Source organism: Microcaecilia unicolor, chromosome 2 (genome assembly GCF_901765095.1).
Source record: "Microcaecilia unicolor chromosome 2, aMicUni1.1, whole genome shotgun sequence".
In the NCBI taxonomy this organism is placed as follows: Eukaryota; Metazoa; Chordata; class Amphibia; order Gymnophiona; family Siphonopidae; genus Microcaecilia; species Microcaecilia unicolor.
The window spans coordinates 379,909,560-379,926,451 of record NC_044032.1 but is presented as its reverse complement, the minus strand read 5'-3'; the positions used below and the strand labels follow the sequence as shown (position 1 = coordinate 379,926,451).

The 16,892-nt window shown below is 45.2% G+C and overlaps 1 protein-coding gene across 2 annotated transcripts in view; it reads left to right on the top strand.

The window, feature by feature from the left end:
* Nucleotides 1-16,892, top strand: part of CENPC (centromere protein C) — a 247,457-nt gene that overhangs the window by 56,182 nt on the left and 174,383 nt on the right. For both annotated transcript variants that reach the window (XM_030190519.1, XM_030190518.1), the window contains one exon: nt 9,819-10,444. In XM_030190519.1, the coding sequence (XP_030046379.1) occupies nt 9,819-10,444 (626 nt within the window). The remainder of the gene's footprint in view (nt 1-9,818; nt 10,445-16,892) is intronic.

The window sequence follows — 16,892 nt, the reverse complement described above, 5'->3', positions numbered from 1 at the left end:
CTATTCATCTGGACTGGCTTGACAGGTCTCAAGGAAAGGAAATATATTTATTTATTGGGTTTTGTTAGCCACCTTTACAAAGTGATTCACTCATGGTGGTGTACAAAATGACTAAACATAAGAGTAAATGCAATCAGTGAGGTGAATGTGGAGATGGGCAAATTGAATCTTAAGAATGGAAATTTCATGATACAGTATCAGAAATATATAAATTAAAACATCAACGTAAAATAATCCTATAACAAAAACATGATAAATGTCAACAGAGTACAAGTGATGCACCATAATAGGCAGCATGGAAGAATACGCATATAACACATATATGATACTTATTGACATTGTGAGCATTATATCTGTTATCTTGAATGTTCCAATGCTTTGCCTTTAAGGGGTTTCATTTGTATTGTGCTGACATTATGATACTTATAATGTCCGCACAATACATATGAAACCCTTTAATAGCCAATGCATTGGGACATTCTGATATGATGCTCACAATGATAGTATAATAAAATGAAACATTTTAATAGGCAAGTGCAGTTGAGACATAGAATAGATGGGTTAAAACAAAGTCATTGGGATAGCTAGGTGGCTAAATTTAAGGCAAATTATATATATATATAGTTCACTAAAGGGTAGAATTTTTTTTTCTTATTAATATACTAATTTTCCCCTCACACCAGTATGCACATCTAGGGGGAGGGGATATTATACATCTTTTTATACGTTTGAAAAAAAGAGTCAAATAATCAGTTTATAATAAAATCGATAGCTCACCTTTTTAGCGATGACCCAGGAAACTGTGATCTTAGATCCACAATGTAAAACCACAACTACAAACATCATTATTGTCCCATTGCAAATGTTCCATTTATTTCTAAGATCAGCGAGTATTTAGTGTTAGACCATTTTTCTGACCTAGTGGACTCTAAAAATGTACTCCATGCTAATCAGACAGGTTTTTGTAAACACTATAATACAGAAATGGTCTTGCTGGATATGCTTACCACTGTACACTCGTACCTGGCTCAGGGTAGAGTAGTTTTTCTTTTATTGCTCAATCTTTTGGAGGCTTTTGATCTGGTGGATTCGTGAACAGTTAAATGAAGGCATTACAGTGGTCCTGTTCATTTCTGAGTGACAGATTGTGATGACTGAGAAGAATGAATATCATAAAATAAAAATGTGTTTTTTTTTTTGTCTTGTGGAGTCTCCCAGAGCTCCTTTTTTGTCTCCATTGGTTAATTTATTTCTCAGCCCTTTTGATTGTTAATTCAAGAATCAGGGGTATATATTATGTATGCAGATGATATTCAATTAATTTCATTTGTGAATCTTTTGAATCCGCATCTTTAAGTTCTAAACTCTTGTTTAAAGTTGCCAACTGCCTAAATGACAAGCATTTAAAGTTAATATTGATCTACATGCCTCAAGGTACATGAACATACAGTGCCTATATTGTTGTGCTTTCTGGACCAGACTAGGTGAAATGTGCTGTGTACACCGGCTGGTTTATTCTGCCCCTGACGCAGCCAATACCCCTGGCGAAACTACTGCCACTAATCATTTCTTTAGTGCTACTAGACATATGCAGCACAATACACATTATATGCAGATACTTTCTCTGTCCCTAGAGGGCTCACAATCTAAGTTGACTTGGTTAACGCTAATTCTCTCTTTAATTGTCTTCCATAATACGTGATTTAAAGATTGCAGTCCATCTAAAACTTAGCTGTTGGGGTAGTTACAGATGTAAAATGTTTTGAAAGGGTTACTTCTTTACTGAAAGAAGCGCATTGGCTACTGTGTAAATTTTGAATGCAATACAGATTGATAGTATTAGTTCATAAAGTTCTTCCTTCAGTCCAGCCACACTGCTTAGCAAATGTACTGATTCCTTAATGCCCATTGCAGTCATTAAGATCCCATAACCAAACTCGATTTGTAATTCTTTCATTATCCAGATCGAGATTGGAGTCAATACGGGAGTCTGCATTCTTTTATCTATCCCCAGCCCTATGTAACTCCCTTACAGATTACCTTTGTCTGGAAACCAACTTATTAAAATTTAAGTGATTTAAAAACATCATTTCACCTTAGAATTTGGGTAGATGGATCAATGAGATGTGTCCTCGATACCTTTTGTACTTTGGTAACATAGTTTCTTTAGAGAGATTTTACATCTGAGTAGGTATTATTTTGTAGTCTGCCGGATCAGATACTGTGAACCGTTTTATTGGTGTGGTCCAAGAGATGGTATATCAAGTGCTGTAAATAAAGAATCGTCTTAATATCTACTATTTATCCCCCAGCCACAAACCTTGCCTAGTCAGGCTTTAATAATGTAAGGAGGAATTTTGCCAATCTATTGGTCAATATTTTTCTAAGATTTTAAGTCAGTATTAATGAGTGATATTGCTTAATAGGAACCACAGCATGTACTGTCCCTTCCTGGTTTGCATAACACCATAATTCCTGCTGTATTCATAGACTGTTCCATGAGTTTGTTATTAGCCTAGCAAGCAGGGGTGCTATGTAGTCCACTAATACCTTGTAAAAAGCTGTTGGTGTAGCCATCTAAACCTGGAGACTTTCCTATAGACAGATCTTTGCCATCATATCTTTATTTGGGGCAATCACCAAGTCCAAATATTACTGTTTTTCCGATAACTTAGGTAAATCTAGCTGTGCTAAATGTCCGGGACTGTTATTTGTAGGTCACACTGATACAGATCTTGATAAAATTGTATAAATCGATTTTTGGATATCACTTTCCTTACGTAACTCCCCCTTCTCTCCCCTGATAGCCAAAATTATATTTCTTAATTGTTTTTCTTTAATTTTCTTGCCGTAAGCTGCCCTGATGTTTCCCCAGATTCATAATAGGTTTGCTGGGTGAGCCTCATCTGGTATTCCACATTTTGTAGTTGCAACTTTTATAACTCCCCTCTATTTTGATCCAAGACTCTCCTAATACCAGTTTTTTAATGTTTTTCTTCCAGTATTTTTATTTTGCCTGATAGCTGTTCTTTGTATGCATATCTTTGCATTTTCTTCCATATTTTCCATGTAATACATATATCCTGTAATACTGCCTTTAACTCCTCCCACAACGTTTGGTCTCTTTCGTCACCTGAGATTGAATTCACTTGGGCACATTTCTACAAGCTGAGAAAACTGCTTGCCGTATCATTTAAGTTCTCTCTTTCTGTGTCAGGTGTGCCTTCCAAAAGGTGGATGTATTATTCTCCGAGGACAAGCAGTCTGCTTGTTCTCACATGTGGGTCGATGTCCGCGTCGGCCTGGGAATCGGCATTTTGTAATAGCAAAACCCAAAAAGTTTTGCTAGAGTCTTCTGGTACCTGTGTGCGGACTGACTTCCTGCCTGCCGCGCGAGCGCATACCTCGGTTTTTCTTTTTCCGCGACGAGGTGCGGCAGGTTCCTCCTGTGTTCCTTGTTGAGGCCTGGGAAAGGAGTCTTTCTATTATTCTCACAAACCCTCCCTCCTCCCCTTTGGAGTTGTAATTTGTGATTTGTTATGCTGTTTGATTTAACTGAGGTACGCGCTCGCGTGGCAGGCGGGAAGTCAGTCCGCGCATGCGCGCCAGAAGACTCTGGCAAAACGTTTTTGTTTTTGCTATTGCAAAATGCCTATTCCCAGGCCGATGCAGACGTCGACCCACATGTGAGAATAATCAGCCTGCTGGCCTCAGAGAATACCTGTTACAGGTAAGTATCTTTGCTTTATCTGAATAGTAACGTTCACCACTGATACAGGCAATGTGGACCCCAAAATATGTTGGGCTGTTTTTATAATTATTTTTGAAGTTTGGATATCTACACTTGGAACCACCATTTATTTTGATTGCCTTTTAATAAAACTTTATTTGAGCCCTTTGAGCTGCCCCTTTGTTTACCTGCTTTGATTTTGCAGTTGGGTGTTGCCTCTTTTTTTTTTTTTCTCCTTTCTTGTGACCCTTTTTTCCATGCCAAAATCATACAGGCAGGGAGGGCATTGTGTTTAGGTTGATTTTTTTTTCTTTGGGGTCTTGAGGCTCTTTGTGCTCTGTCTATATGTACCTCCAAATTGTCTCCTACCTCTGCTGTTTGTCCATTCAATAGTCTCTTAGCTGTTCCTTGTACTACTTGTACACAATCTTTATATATTCTTTCTGGATACATATGTTGCTCCTGTCCCGTAATTCTGTCTTGTCTTTACTAACTGCTCTATGTTGTTCTTTCAGGTCTCCTACAGCTTCTTCCACATTGGTAGTGCATGTTTCCAGCTCCTCTTGCCTTTGTGTTAACTCAGCTATTTCTTTTTTGATATCCATTACCTTTCGTAGATCCTGCTGCAGCAATTGTATTTCCAACTTAATTTCAAACATCCATTTTTTAAAGATCAAGGCACATTCTCATCTGATTGCTGTGCTCTGTGTGTGAACTCTGCTCAGTTTTGGACTTGCTGCCATCTTTACTCTCATTTGCTTACCAAGTGGTTCAGAGCCACTTGTGATCTCTCAAGCAGCTCTGGTGTTTTTCACGGCATCTCTTCTCTGGGATGCCATCAAGTCGGAGGGAGTTATAGTCTACAAGGAGCTTCAGCTCCGTGCTTTCATTAGCGACGCTGACATCACTTCCTCCTTCCTTGGGCTTTAATTTTCTCATAAGCCCTATGTTGTCTTATGTCACTCAGCAACTCATCTCCACCTCAGTTCCCCTATTTCTACCTGCTCTCACCTTTATCACAAACATTCTCTTTCCTCTCATTTACCCCCTTCTCTTCTCCGTATTACTTTATACAGCCTATCAACCCTTTCACAATCCTTCCAGGTATTTTACATCATCTCTTCACCTCTGTGCATCCAGTCTCATATCCCAGCTAATCTAACACATCCCCACCCATATTCACCAAATAGTCACCAAGTCCCTACTGTCCTCGGTCCCCAAGTTCCCACTCAGTCTTTCAGTCCCTGCTTTCTTAATTTCTTTCTTCCTTCTATTTATTTTTCCATGCCTCTTTTCCACCTCTGTTCTCCTTTCTCATATATTGTCTCCTCTATTTCTCAACCCCTTCTTTCTGTTGGATTAAGCCTCCTCCCCACATCACCAGTCTTCACAATCTCCTATCATCCCTACTCTCCCTATCACTGGTCCATTTTTCTGCTTTCCTTTACCCAGGACTTAGTCTACTGTCCTACCTACCGTTTGTTCTCCTTCCATCCTCCGTCCTAGACCAAATTCACTCTTCCTTTCTCAATAGTCCCTTTTTCTTTCCTCTTCCCACATAGCTCCAGTTCGCTCCAATCCTTTCTTTCTCCATCAAGGTCTCCTCTTCCTCTCATGGTTTTCTCAACCTCTGCTCCATCATGGGCATCCTTTCTGTTTTTGCCCTTTCCCTGCTCCTTCATCCCAGGTTTCATCTTTTCTCCCTTTTCTTAACGCCAGGGAGCTATCCCATGTATTTTTTTTTCCTGTCAGCCTGTAATCAGTAGTGGAACCTGGCCTTTCCTTCCCCTTATCTGCTTTGCTCTGTCTTTCCATATCTGTCCCCCCTCAGCTGTCGTAGATCTTGCATTGACCTTAATTGGTGTCCCAACTTCCCATGATCCCAAGGCAGCTTGGCTTTCCTTCCCCTCCAAATCTTAGATCTCATTCTTGAGGGCCAGCAGCTGAGCAGCATATAATTTTGCATTAGGTTTTCTGCTCTATAGGGCTAGTCTTGCATTATGAGCTATGATATTTGGCTCAAAGCTTTAAATGCTGATGTTTGTCTGCCTGTTGCTGTGATGCTCGGTGTGCACTGCTGCTTCTGGCCAGGAGGTGGAGGCTGAGGCAGTGACTGCGGTAAGGGAACACCACCACTGTGGAATTAAAACTTCACACAGTACTGATTCTGACAGGGGTGGTAAAAAGGATACAAACCACCTTGTAGTGGTGCCTATGGACTGAGGCCAGGCATTCTGTTAGCATGGAGTTTTTATACAGGGCTGGCCTTACAGGGTGCAACCAGGGCAACTGCCCTGTGCATTCATGCCTCCAATTCAGCCCAAAACTGAAGAGGAAGCAGACTGCCAACTGAATTTTTGCCTTTGACCCTTGCATCTCTTAACACTGGCCCTGTTTTCTATGTAAGTGTTTGTAGTATGTTGGCTTCTTCAGTTTTCCTAAGAGATGCTGATCTTTACAGTGCTTTCTTTTCCTTGATAAGGTCCTGGTGTGGGTTCTGGAGTTAGTGCTGTTATAGTATAGCTACTGCTAGTGATATGCAACTTATCCTTAAAATCGAGCGTGGTACCGGAAGATTGGAGGGTGGCCAATGTAACGCCGATTTTTTTAAAAAGGCTCCAGGGGAGATCCGGGAAATTACAGACCGGTGAGTCTGACGTCAGTGCCGGGGAAAATGGTAGAGGCTATTATTAAAAACAAAATTACAGAGCACATCCGAGGACATGGATTACTGAGAGCAAGTCAGCACGGCTTTTGTGTGGGGAAATCTTGCCTGACCAATTTACTTCAGTTCTTTGAAGAAGTAAACAAACATGTGGACAAAGGGGAGCCGGTTGATATTGTGTATCTGGATTTTCAAAAGGCGTTTGACAAGGTACCTCATGAAAGGCTACAGAGTAAATTGGAGGGTCATGGGATAGGAGGAAATGTCCTGTTGTGGATTAAAAACTGGTTGAAGGATAGGAAACAGAGAGTGGGGTTAAATGGGCAGTATTCACAATGGAGAAGGGTAGTTAGTGGGGTTCCTCAGGGGTCTGTGCTAGGACCCCTGCTTTTTAATATATTTATAAATGATTTAGAGATGGGAGTAACTAGCGAGGTAATTAAATTTGCTGATGACACAAAGTTATACAAAGTTGTTAAATCGCGAGAGGATTGTGAAAAATTACAAGAGGGCCTTACGAGACTGGGAGACTGGGCGGCTAAATGGCAGATGACATTTAATGTGAGCAAGTGCAAGGTGATGCATGTGGGAAAAAAGAACCTGAATTATAGCTACGTCATGCAAGGTTCCACGTTAGGAGTTACGGACCAAGAAAGGGATCTGGGTGTCGTCGTCGATAATACACTGAAACCTTCTGCTCAGTGTGCTGCTGCGGCTAGGAAAGCGAATAGAATGTTGGGTATTATTAGGAAAGGTATGGAAAACAGGTGTGAGGATGTTATAATGCCGTTATATCGCTCCATGGTGCGACCGCACCTTGAGTATTGTGTTCAATTCTTGTCGCCGCATCTCAAAGATATAGCAGAATTGGAAAAGGTGCAGCGAAGGGCGACTAAAATGATAGCGGGGATGGGACGACTTCCCTATGAACAAAGACTAAGGAGGCAAGGGCTTTTCAGCTTGGAGAAGAGACGACTGAGGGGAGACATGATAGAGGTATATAAAATAATGAGTGGTGTGGAACAGGTGGATGTGAAGCGTCTGTTCACGCTTTCCAAAAATACTAGGACTAGGGGACATGCGATGAAACTACAGTGTAGTAAATTTAAAACAAATCGGAAAAAATGTTTCTTCACCCAACGTGTAATTAAACTCTGGAATTCGTTGCCGGAGAAAGTGGTGAAGGCGGTTAGCTTAGCAGAGTTTAAAAAGGGGTTGGACGGTTTCCTAAAGGACAAGTCCATAAACCACTACTAAACGGACTTGGAAAAATCCAAAATTCCAGGAATAACATGTATAGAATGTTTGTGCGTTTGGGAAGTTTGCCAGGTGCCCTTGGCCTGGATTGGCCGCTGTCGTGGACAGGATGCTGGGCTCGATGGACCCTTGGTCTTTTCACAGTATGGCATTACTTATGTACTTATGATTTGTTCTGTGGGAACTGAGTGACATTTGTATAGCTTTGTATTATTTTACAACTTGCCTTGTACTGGTGAGGGTTTGTTACTGAGTTGATACCAGTATTAGTTTTCTTTTTGTGTGGCGAATTTTATGGGACAATGTCCTAGTTCTACTCTGCACCCATTGTGGTGTGGTGGGGGTGGGGCTTCTGTAGATCCAGAATGTTTACATTTAACACTGACTGTCCAATGTGAAAGGTCAATTTAAAAAAAAATTACTTAATAGAGGCAGAGGCTTCATAATTTAACTGTGATAATACTGGCTGCGTGTAGCAGGGACACAGAATCCAGGCTAAAAGCTCACCTTTTTGAGGATGTTTTTAACTCAACCCTGTATTCATCTGTTTAGTACCCATGTTTTAATCATTCCCATAATAAATATAATTCCCTAATCCCTTATTTGTCCTGTTTTGTCTTGAATAGATTGTAAGTTCTACTGAGCAGGGACCGTCTCTTTGTGTCTAGCACTGGGCTTGTATAGTAGCGCTGTAGAAATCAGTAGTAGTAGTTTCTATTATATAGCCGAGGAATATAAGTTATATTCTTGCTTGACCAGTGTTCTGAGTGGACCCCCTTAAATGAAGGTGTTTCAGGGTCAGAGTCAGCACTTGGCCAGTTAAGTGTTGATATTCAGCACTTAACTGGCTAAGGCAATGGCATAAAGAGGGCTGTGTAAAACGCCTATCTTTATGCGATTTGGCATAGTTGGTAAAGTGCTGAATATTGCACTTAACTGGCTATAATTTCGCTGGCTCCATAAACCTGGCAGTTCAGTACCAGAGCCTGAACATGGCCTGACATTGAACTTCAGGTATAGTGTTGATAGCAGTCTGCAAATTGTTGAGTCCTGCCAGCTAGATATTGACCTCAGAGTTCCTTATGTTTTCTTTATTTTTTATTAGTTTTTTTTATTTGGACTTAGCTCCTCCTTTTTTCATTGGTAGCTCAGGGTGAATTACATTAAGGTACAGTAAGTGTTTCCCTGTCTTCAGGGGGCTTAAAATCTATGGCAGTAATGCATGATGTTTGCCTATTAATGTGTATTAATTGGTGGTAATTTATGTTTGACAATAATGCAGCTTAACGTAGGATTTTTAAAAAATGCAAAGCATGTTTAAGAATGCAGATGCATGCAAAACAGCGCTTTTTAATGCTAAACGAATAATGCAGCGTTGTTCATTGAAAGCCAGTACCTCAAGCTAGTATTGTAGGGAGTAAGTTAAAGGAGCTGGCAGTGTTACAAGCAAAGGTCCCCTCTCCCTTGATGCTCTTTAAAAATTTCCAGTTACCACCTATAAGACCCCCAACCCTGATCCCTGTACAAATGATTTGGGACACTAATGATCAACCACTCCTCTCCCCAGCATTTTATGGAGGGATCCCTGGGGTCTAATGGGAGGGGGTCTAGAGCACTCTTTGGACCCTTCTGTCCTGGTAGCTGTTAAAGATTGATGGCCTTTAGGCTCTTAGCTGTAGAGCAGCTTGACCCTTAGCAGTAGTTCTGTCCTGGGGGTGGGAGAGGGGGACACAATCTAGATTTTTTTTTTTAAATGGACATTAGATGTGGGGGACATTTCTTGTAATTGGCCTAGCCCTTCAAAAGATAGCAACCCTGTCTTGGGCCAGCTATTTCTGCATTGCTGCCGCCTGGAACGCATGATATTCCCACCTGCAGCAATGCAAAAATGATTTACCACACTAATCTACTGCAGAACTCCTAAATAGGCTCCTAAATTTGTAATCGGCTACTAACATGAGCCAGACCCAATCCTTAGATTTTACAGCACCAAAATGTAAGGTAACATCTGCTTCCTAAGTAGTACTACTTGTGGGTATCAAATAAAGTAATATTTATTGTAGGAAACACCACTCCCTTCCTTCAGCTATTAGATTCTGATTGAAAGTTTGTTCCATGCTATGTTTTCTAAACATTAAAACTGATTTGTTTTATCTTTATGCTAAGGTATTCAAAAGAAGCTAATTTTCTTTCTGGTGAGCCACCTCAGAATTTGGAAGATGAGTTTATAATTAGTGAAGCGCACAGTAGTGATTTTAAGTCATGGATTGGGATTCCAAAAAAGCATAAACAACCTGTGACTCAAAACAGAGCAAAAAATGTGAAATTGCGACCAGCTGAGGAAAAAGTGTTACATGCTACAGAGCAGAAGAATAGCAGGAAATTGAATTTGAAAGGAACTCCCTCTCTTGTGGAACAGTCTAAAAGTCAGCAGTCAAGTAAAGAAATAGAAGAAAAACTGCATATTAAACCTGTTACAAGCCAGAGTTCTGCTACAGCTTTTTGTAAGCTTGCAAGGCATGCTGATGATCCCATGAAAAATCCACTTGCAGCTGAAAGTGGTGCATCAGCTATTGCATGTGAACAAAACTGTGACAAGTCAAAGAAGCAAGCTAAAGCAAAGATGACACCCATGGAACAGGTCAAACCCCAACAAACCAGAAAAGAAACTGAAGAAAAATTACATAATGAGATTTTTTCAAACTCAAACTGCAGCCCCTCTAGAAGCAGTTCTAAGTTACAGCAGAAGGAAGATGGTTATGAGCTCAGACCACATCTAGAAAATCAGAAAGGTAAGATTAAAGGTAATTGCAACTTTAAGGACATAGGCTATAGATCAAGACAAGGTTTGTTTTTTATTATGAGTTTCAAAATACACATTCCAAAAGAACATTAAGAAATTAGCTTCTTCATTATTAAAAAAAAAAAAAAAGAGGTAAAGGCAATAAGTAATGATGAAGCGCATAATCCTCATCTAGAGGAGAAGAGAAGCATTAAACAAAAAGGAAAAAGCTTATGTAATCTGAGAAACTATAAATTTAGTTCAACAAACCCAACTATAATAGTTGAATGCCATAAAAACCAAACCACCAGTCCCAGAACTTAATGAGGAATATCTTTATGTATCAAATATTCTCCGAGGACAAGCAGGCTGCTTGTTCTCACATGTGGGTCGACGTCCGCATTGGCCCAGGAATTGGCAAATTTTTGCAACCAAAAAAGTAAAGTTTTGCCAGAGTCTTCTGGCGCGTATGCGCGGACGACTTCCCGCCCGTTGCGTGAGCGTGCCTCAGTTTTTTTCTTGTCCGCGACGGAGAGACAGAGTTTTTCGGTTTCTCTTCATTTGGCCCAGGAAAGAGTCTTCAGTCTAGGAAATATATATATTTTTTCTTTTCGTCATTTCTTTAAAAAAAATTTACCTTCCCATAGTTTTCTTTTTATAAGTTATTTCTTTTTCGACGCGGCCGGAGTTTAGGCCTCTCAATCGAGTTCTTCCCTTTTCTTTTGTGCCCTTTTTTTCTTTCTACTGGCACAATCACGACTTTTGATTTCGCCAAAGCCATTTTTCCTTCCTTGTCATTGAAAACACCCAGCGGCTTCAAGTGTTATACGCGGTGCAACCAGACTATCTCAGGTACTGATACCCATGCTTGGTGTATCCAGTGCCTTGGGCTCAACCATTGCCCAGCCGCTTGTAGTCTGTGTCTTCGTATGAAGAAATGGACTCAAGTGTCTCGAGAAGCCCAATGAGGAAAAGCTTTTTGGGGCTCAGTCTGGTACATCGACATCGGTACCGAGGTTGGCGGTGTCCACATCGACAGGTGCATCGACGTTGGGAAGAAAGGTAATGGCTGCTGAGAGACCAACTCGCACTGGGAGCAGTGAGGCGTTGAGTGGGTCTCCACCTGCCTCGAGGCCTTCTGTCATGCAGGAACCCCGGGACCGGCCTTCGTCGAACCCGGCCCCAAGGAGACGTGAGGATTCCATGTCTTCCTCATCGGTACCAAGGAGTCTCGATGATGGGTGTCGAGCAAAGGTGAAGAAGCACCGTCATAGTTCTCCTTCGACGCACGGTACTGGGAGCTCCAGGGCATCGAGAGAGTCAGCACCTGAGAAGTGTCGGCGCCGAGAGGATCGCTCCCCCTCTATACAGGAGTTGCCGATGCGTCGGTCTCTCAGTAGCCCGGTACCTGCTGCAGAGCCTCCACGGATTCTGACACTGCCTGTCCCATCACGCTGCATCGGAGGGCAGAACTGCGTCCAATCACACAATACCTCCGTTCCCAAAACATCAAATATAGATGGAGTTACCCCTTCGCGTTGCGGTTCTACAAAGAGGGTAAACTCCACCAGGTAAGAGGAACAGAAGAAGCAGCAGCCATCTTCCCCGACCAAGAATGGAGCACCACGAACGAGAGCAGACATAAAGCAAGATCGGGACAAGTGGACAGACCCAGATGGCAAAGAACGTCGGCAGGGAAAGGCAGACTGCAGCGCCAACGATCTGAAACAACATTGAGGCGTGGAGAGCCGGCAGCAACTTGAGAATGTATATAAAGATCTAGAGAAAGAGGACATAACCTCTTGGATAGAGCTAAACACTGAACAGTGAGTGAGGGTTTTCGTAACCTCACAGTTATGATTTAATGGTTGGTAAACAGCATGAGTACCTACAAGTAAAGTTTAAACTGTTAATTGATGTACTAAAATGAATGGTTTGAGCAAAACTAGATGCAATGTTAAATTCAATGTTTGGATAGAGTACAGAAATGTGTTAGATGATAAAAGAAAGGAGATCGGGGTGGGATGCGGGGATGTTGCCAGACTCCTGAAACACCTGACCTAGTTATGGAAGGTGTAGTTTGGTTAGGGGAAGGGATGTTGGGGGGGAAGGGGAATATACTGCGAACAATAATTTCAATAGAGATAGGATCTCCTGGTAGTCAACATAGTGGAGTGAGTAATCACAGAATGAGAGTGTTGTATTTCCTTTCATTTTTTGTTAATAAGGAATAATGGGAACAATAGAATTAATGACTATTAATGTGAAAGGCCTTAATTCACCGGCAAAGCGGCAACTCCTCTTTAAAGAGGCACTTAGATTAAAAGCGGATATGATATTTGCCCAAGAGACACACCTATTACCTACGCACGAGAAACTATGTATACACGGAGGGTACAGGGAAATATATTTTGCATCGAACCACATTGAAAAGAAAAAAAAGGGAGTCATGATAGCCCTAGCGGGGAGGTTGCCCTGGCAAGTACAATGGATAGTGAGAGATAAGGGAGGGCGATATATTTTGCTAAACATACGATTGGGAGCGGAGACTTTTACTCTGCTGAATATTTACGCTCCAAATGAGAAACAAGGCTCTTTTTATGGAGAGCTGTCGGAAGTATTGGCAAAATATGTTGACGGGGAACTGATAATAGGAGGAGATTTTAATCTCACTCTGCACCCAGTTATGGATAACTCAAATGTGGGGGTGCGCTATGCCCGAAATGATAGAGCAAAACTGCACAAATTTATAAATTATTGGCAGATGACAGACATATGGCGACATTATAACCCGATGTCACGCAGCTTTCTCCGAGGACAAGCAGGCTGCTTGTTCTCACGACTGGGTTGACGTCCACGGCAGCCCCCACCAACCGGAACAAAACTTCGCGGGCGGTCCCGCACGCAGGGCACGCCCACCACGCATGCGCGGCCGTCTTCCCGCCCGTGCGCGACCGTTCCCGCTCAGTCTTTTCTTTTCTGCGCTGGAGAGAGCCGCGTTCGTCTCTCTCTCTGTCAGCCCCGGAAACCGGATCGCGCTTTCGCCGCAAACTTTTTCTCTTCCTTGTTCTCCGTTTTTCTCTTTTTTTTGTGTGTGAAAAAAAACAAAAAAAAACGCTGAACTTTGTTTTTCCCTCGTCTTTTAGCGGGGGCGTCTCGTTGCGGTCGATTTATTTTCGAGGTGTGATTTTTACCGCCACCATCGACGACTTTGACTTCGCCGACGCGATTTTTCCGTCGATGTCCTCGAAGGTCCCGAGTGGATTTAAGAAGTGTGGTCGGTGCGGCCGGCATATCTCGCAGACCGACACCCACGCTTGGTGCCTCCAGTGCCTCGGGCCGGAGCACGATACCAAGACGTGCACCTTGTGTCTCGGTCTCCGGAAACGGACACAAGTAGCGAGGCAAGTTCTTCGGGACCGTCTTTTTGGAACTTGCGCCGGCCCCTCGACGTCGACTTCGACGGCATCGGTATCGACGGCCGGATCTTCGGTACCGGTATCGATGTCCACGAAATCGACCCCAGGAGCACAGGTCCCATCGGCCCACCGGAGACGGCAGGGGTGAGAGGCCGCGCGGGCAATCGGCCCCGGTCACTCCCTCTACCCAGGGCCCTCGGGACCGAACCCTGTCGGATCCGATTCCTCGAGGCCGAGGGGGATCCACCTACTCCTCTTCTGTCCCACCGAGCGCCGATGACGGGCACCGTAAAAAGGCGAAGAAACACCGTCATCGGTCGCCCACGACGCATCCGGCTCCCGGCGCCAGGGATGAGTCGACGCCGAGGAAGCAGCAACGTCGAGAGGAGAGGTGCCACTCTGTCGTAGAGGTATCAGCACGTCAGGGTGCCAGCACTTCGGTGCAGTCTCCTGGACCCGAGCAGCTTCCGGCACCGACACCTCTACCGGCCCCTTCGTCTTTCTCGACAGCGGGCCTGGACGAGTGCCTCCGAGCCATCCTTCCGGGGATCCTGGAAGGGCTGATGTGCCAGACTGTGCCGGCGCCGGGGGTGCTTGCGCCCTCGGCGCCGTTGATGGAGGCGCCGGCGTGCTCTAGCCCGGTGCCGAGGCCTTCGACGCCGCTTGCGGCGCCGGTCTCGACCGCCACGCAGGTGGAGTCCCCGTCGACGTCGATGGAGGGAGCTTCATCCCCGCCGGCGCGGGAGTCCACCGCTCGACGACGCCACCGAGGTCTCGGTGCCTCGACGTCGAGCCGGGCCCGGTTGAGGACTGAGCTGCAGGAGCTCATGTCCAACACCGAGGAAGAGGCCTCGTGGGGGGAGGAGGAGGACCCCAGATATTTCTCCTCAGAGGAGTCTGTGGGCCTCCTCCGACCCCACTCCTTCACCTGAGAGAAAGTTCTCGCCACCTGAGAGCCCCTCCTTTGTCAGGGATATGTCTATTTGCATTCCCTTCCCCGTGGTCTCTGTGGATGAGCCGAAGGCTGAGATGCTCGAGGTCCTCGACTATCCATCACCACCTAGAGAGTCCTCCACGGTGCCGTTGCACAATGTCCTCAAGGAGACACTGCTTCGGAACTGGTTAAGACCGTTATCTAACCCCACCATCCCCAAGAAAGCGGAGTCCACTCGGACCCAGAGTTAATGCGGCCCCAATTGCCTCATGACTCGGCGGTCGTGGACTCTGCTCTCAAGAGGATATGGAGTTCGAAGGATACCGCCTCGGCGCCCCCGGGGCGGGAGTCTCGCACTCTGGACTCGTTTGGGAGGAAGGCCTACCAATCTTCCATGCTCGTGACCCGCATCCAGTCTTACCAGCTCTACACGAGCATCCACATGCAGAATAATGTGAAGCAACTGGCGGACCAGGTCGACAAGCTCCCCCCGGAGCAGTCCAGGCCTTTTCAGGAGGTGGTCAGGCAGCTGAAGGCGTGCAGAAAGTTCCTGTCCAGGGGTATATATGACACCTGTGATGTGGCATCTCGTGCTGCGGCCCAAGGTATAGTGATGCGCAGGCTCTCATGGCTGCGTGCCTCTGACCTGGACAACCGCACCCAGCAGAGATTGGCCGACGTCCCTTGCCGGGGGGATAATATTTTTGGTGAGAAGGTTGAGCAGTTGGTGGACCAACTACATCAGCGGGAAACCGCCCTCGACAAGCTCTCCCACCGGGCGCCTTCAGCATCCACCTCAGCAGGTGGACGTTTTTCCCGGGCCAGGCAGGCTGCGCCCTACGCCTACAACAAGCGTAGGTACACCCAGCCGGCCCGAAGGCCTCATCAGGCACAGGGACAGTCCCAGCGCGTTCGTTCCCGTCAACAGCGTGCGCCTAAGCAGCCCCCTGCGCCTCCACAGTAAAAGCCGGGGACGGGTTTTTGACTGGATCCATGGGAACATAGCCGCCATCTAAGTGTCCGTACCGGACGATCTGCCAGTCGGAGGGAGGTTAAAACTTTTTCACCAAAGGTGGCCTCTTATAACCTCCGACCAGTGGGTTCTCCAAATAGTGCGGTGCGGATACGCCCCGAATTTGGTCTCCCCTCCACCAAATTGTCCTCCGGGAGCTCAGTTCTTCAGCTCCCAGCACAAGCGAGTACTTGCAGAGGAACTCTCCGTCCTTCTCAGCGCCAATGCGGTCGAGCCCGTGCCACCCTGGCAGGAAGGGCAGGGATTCTATTCCAGGTACTTCCTTGTGGAAAAGAAAACAGGCGGGATGCGCCCCATCCTAGACCTGAGAGGCCTGAACAAATTCCTGGTCAAAGAAAAGTTCAGGATGCTTTCCTTGGGCACCCTTCTGCCAATGATTCAGAAAAGCGATTGGCTATGTTCCCTGGATTTAAAGGACGCATACACTCACATCCCGATACTGCCCGCTCACAGACTTTCAGTATTGTGTGCTGCACTTTGGGCTCGCCTCTGCCCCACGGGTGTTCACCAAGTGCCTCGTGGTGGTTGCGGCGTATCTACGCAAACTGGGAGTGCACGTGTTCCCATATCTCGACGATTGGCTGGTCAAGAACACCTCGGAGGCAGGAACTCTCCAGTCCATGCAGTGCACTATTCACCTCCTGGAGCTGCTGGGGTTTGATAAATTACCCAAAGTCCCATCTCCAGCCAGTCCAGTCTCTGGAATTCATAGGAGCTCTGCTGAATACTCAGACGGCTCAGGCCTTCCTTCCCGAAGCGAGGGCCAACAACCTCCTGTCCCTCGCTTCCCAGACCAGAGCGTCTCAGCAGGTCACAGCTTGGCAGATGTTGAGACTCCTAGGTCATATGGCCTCTACGGTTCATGTGACTCCCATGGCTCGTCTTCACATGAGATCTGCTCAATGGGCCCTAGCTTCCCAGTGGTTTCAAGCCACCGGGAATCTAGAAGATGTCATCCGCCTCTCCACCAGTTGCCGCACTTCACTGCACTGGTGGGCCATTCGGACCAATTTGACCCTGGGACGTCCATTCCAAATTCCACAGCCCATGAAAGGGCTAACGACGGATGCAT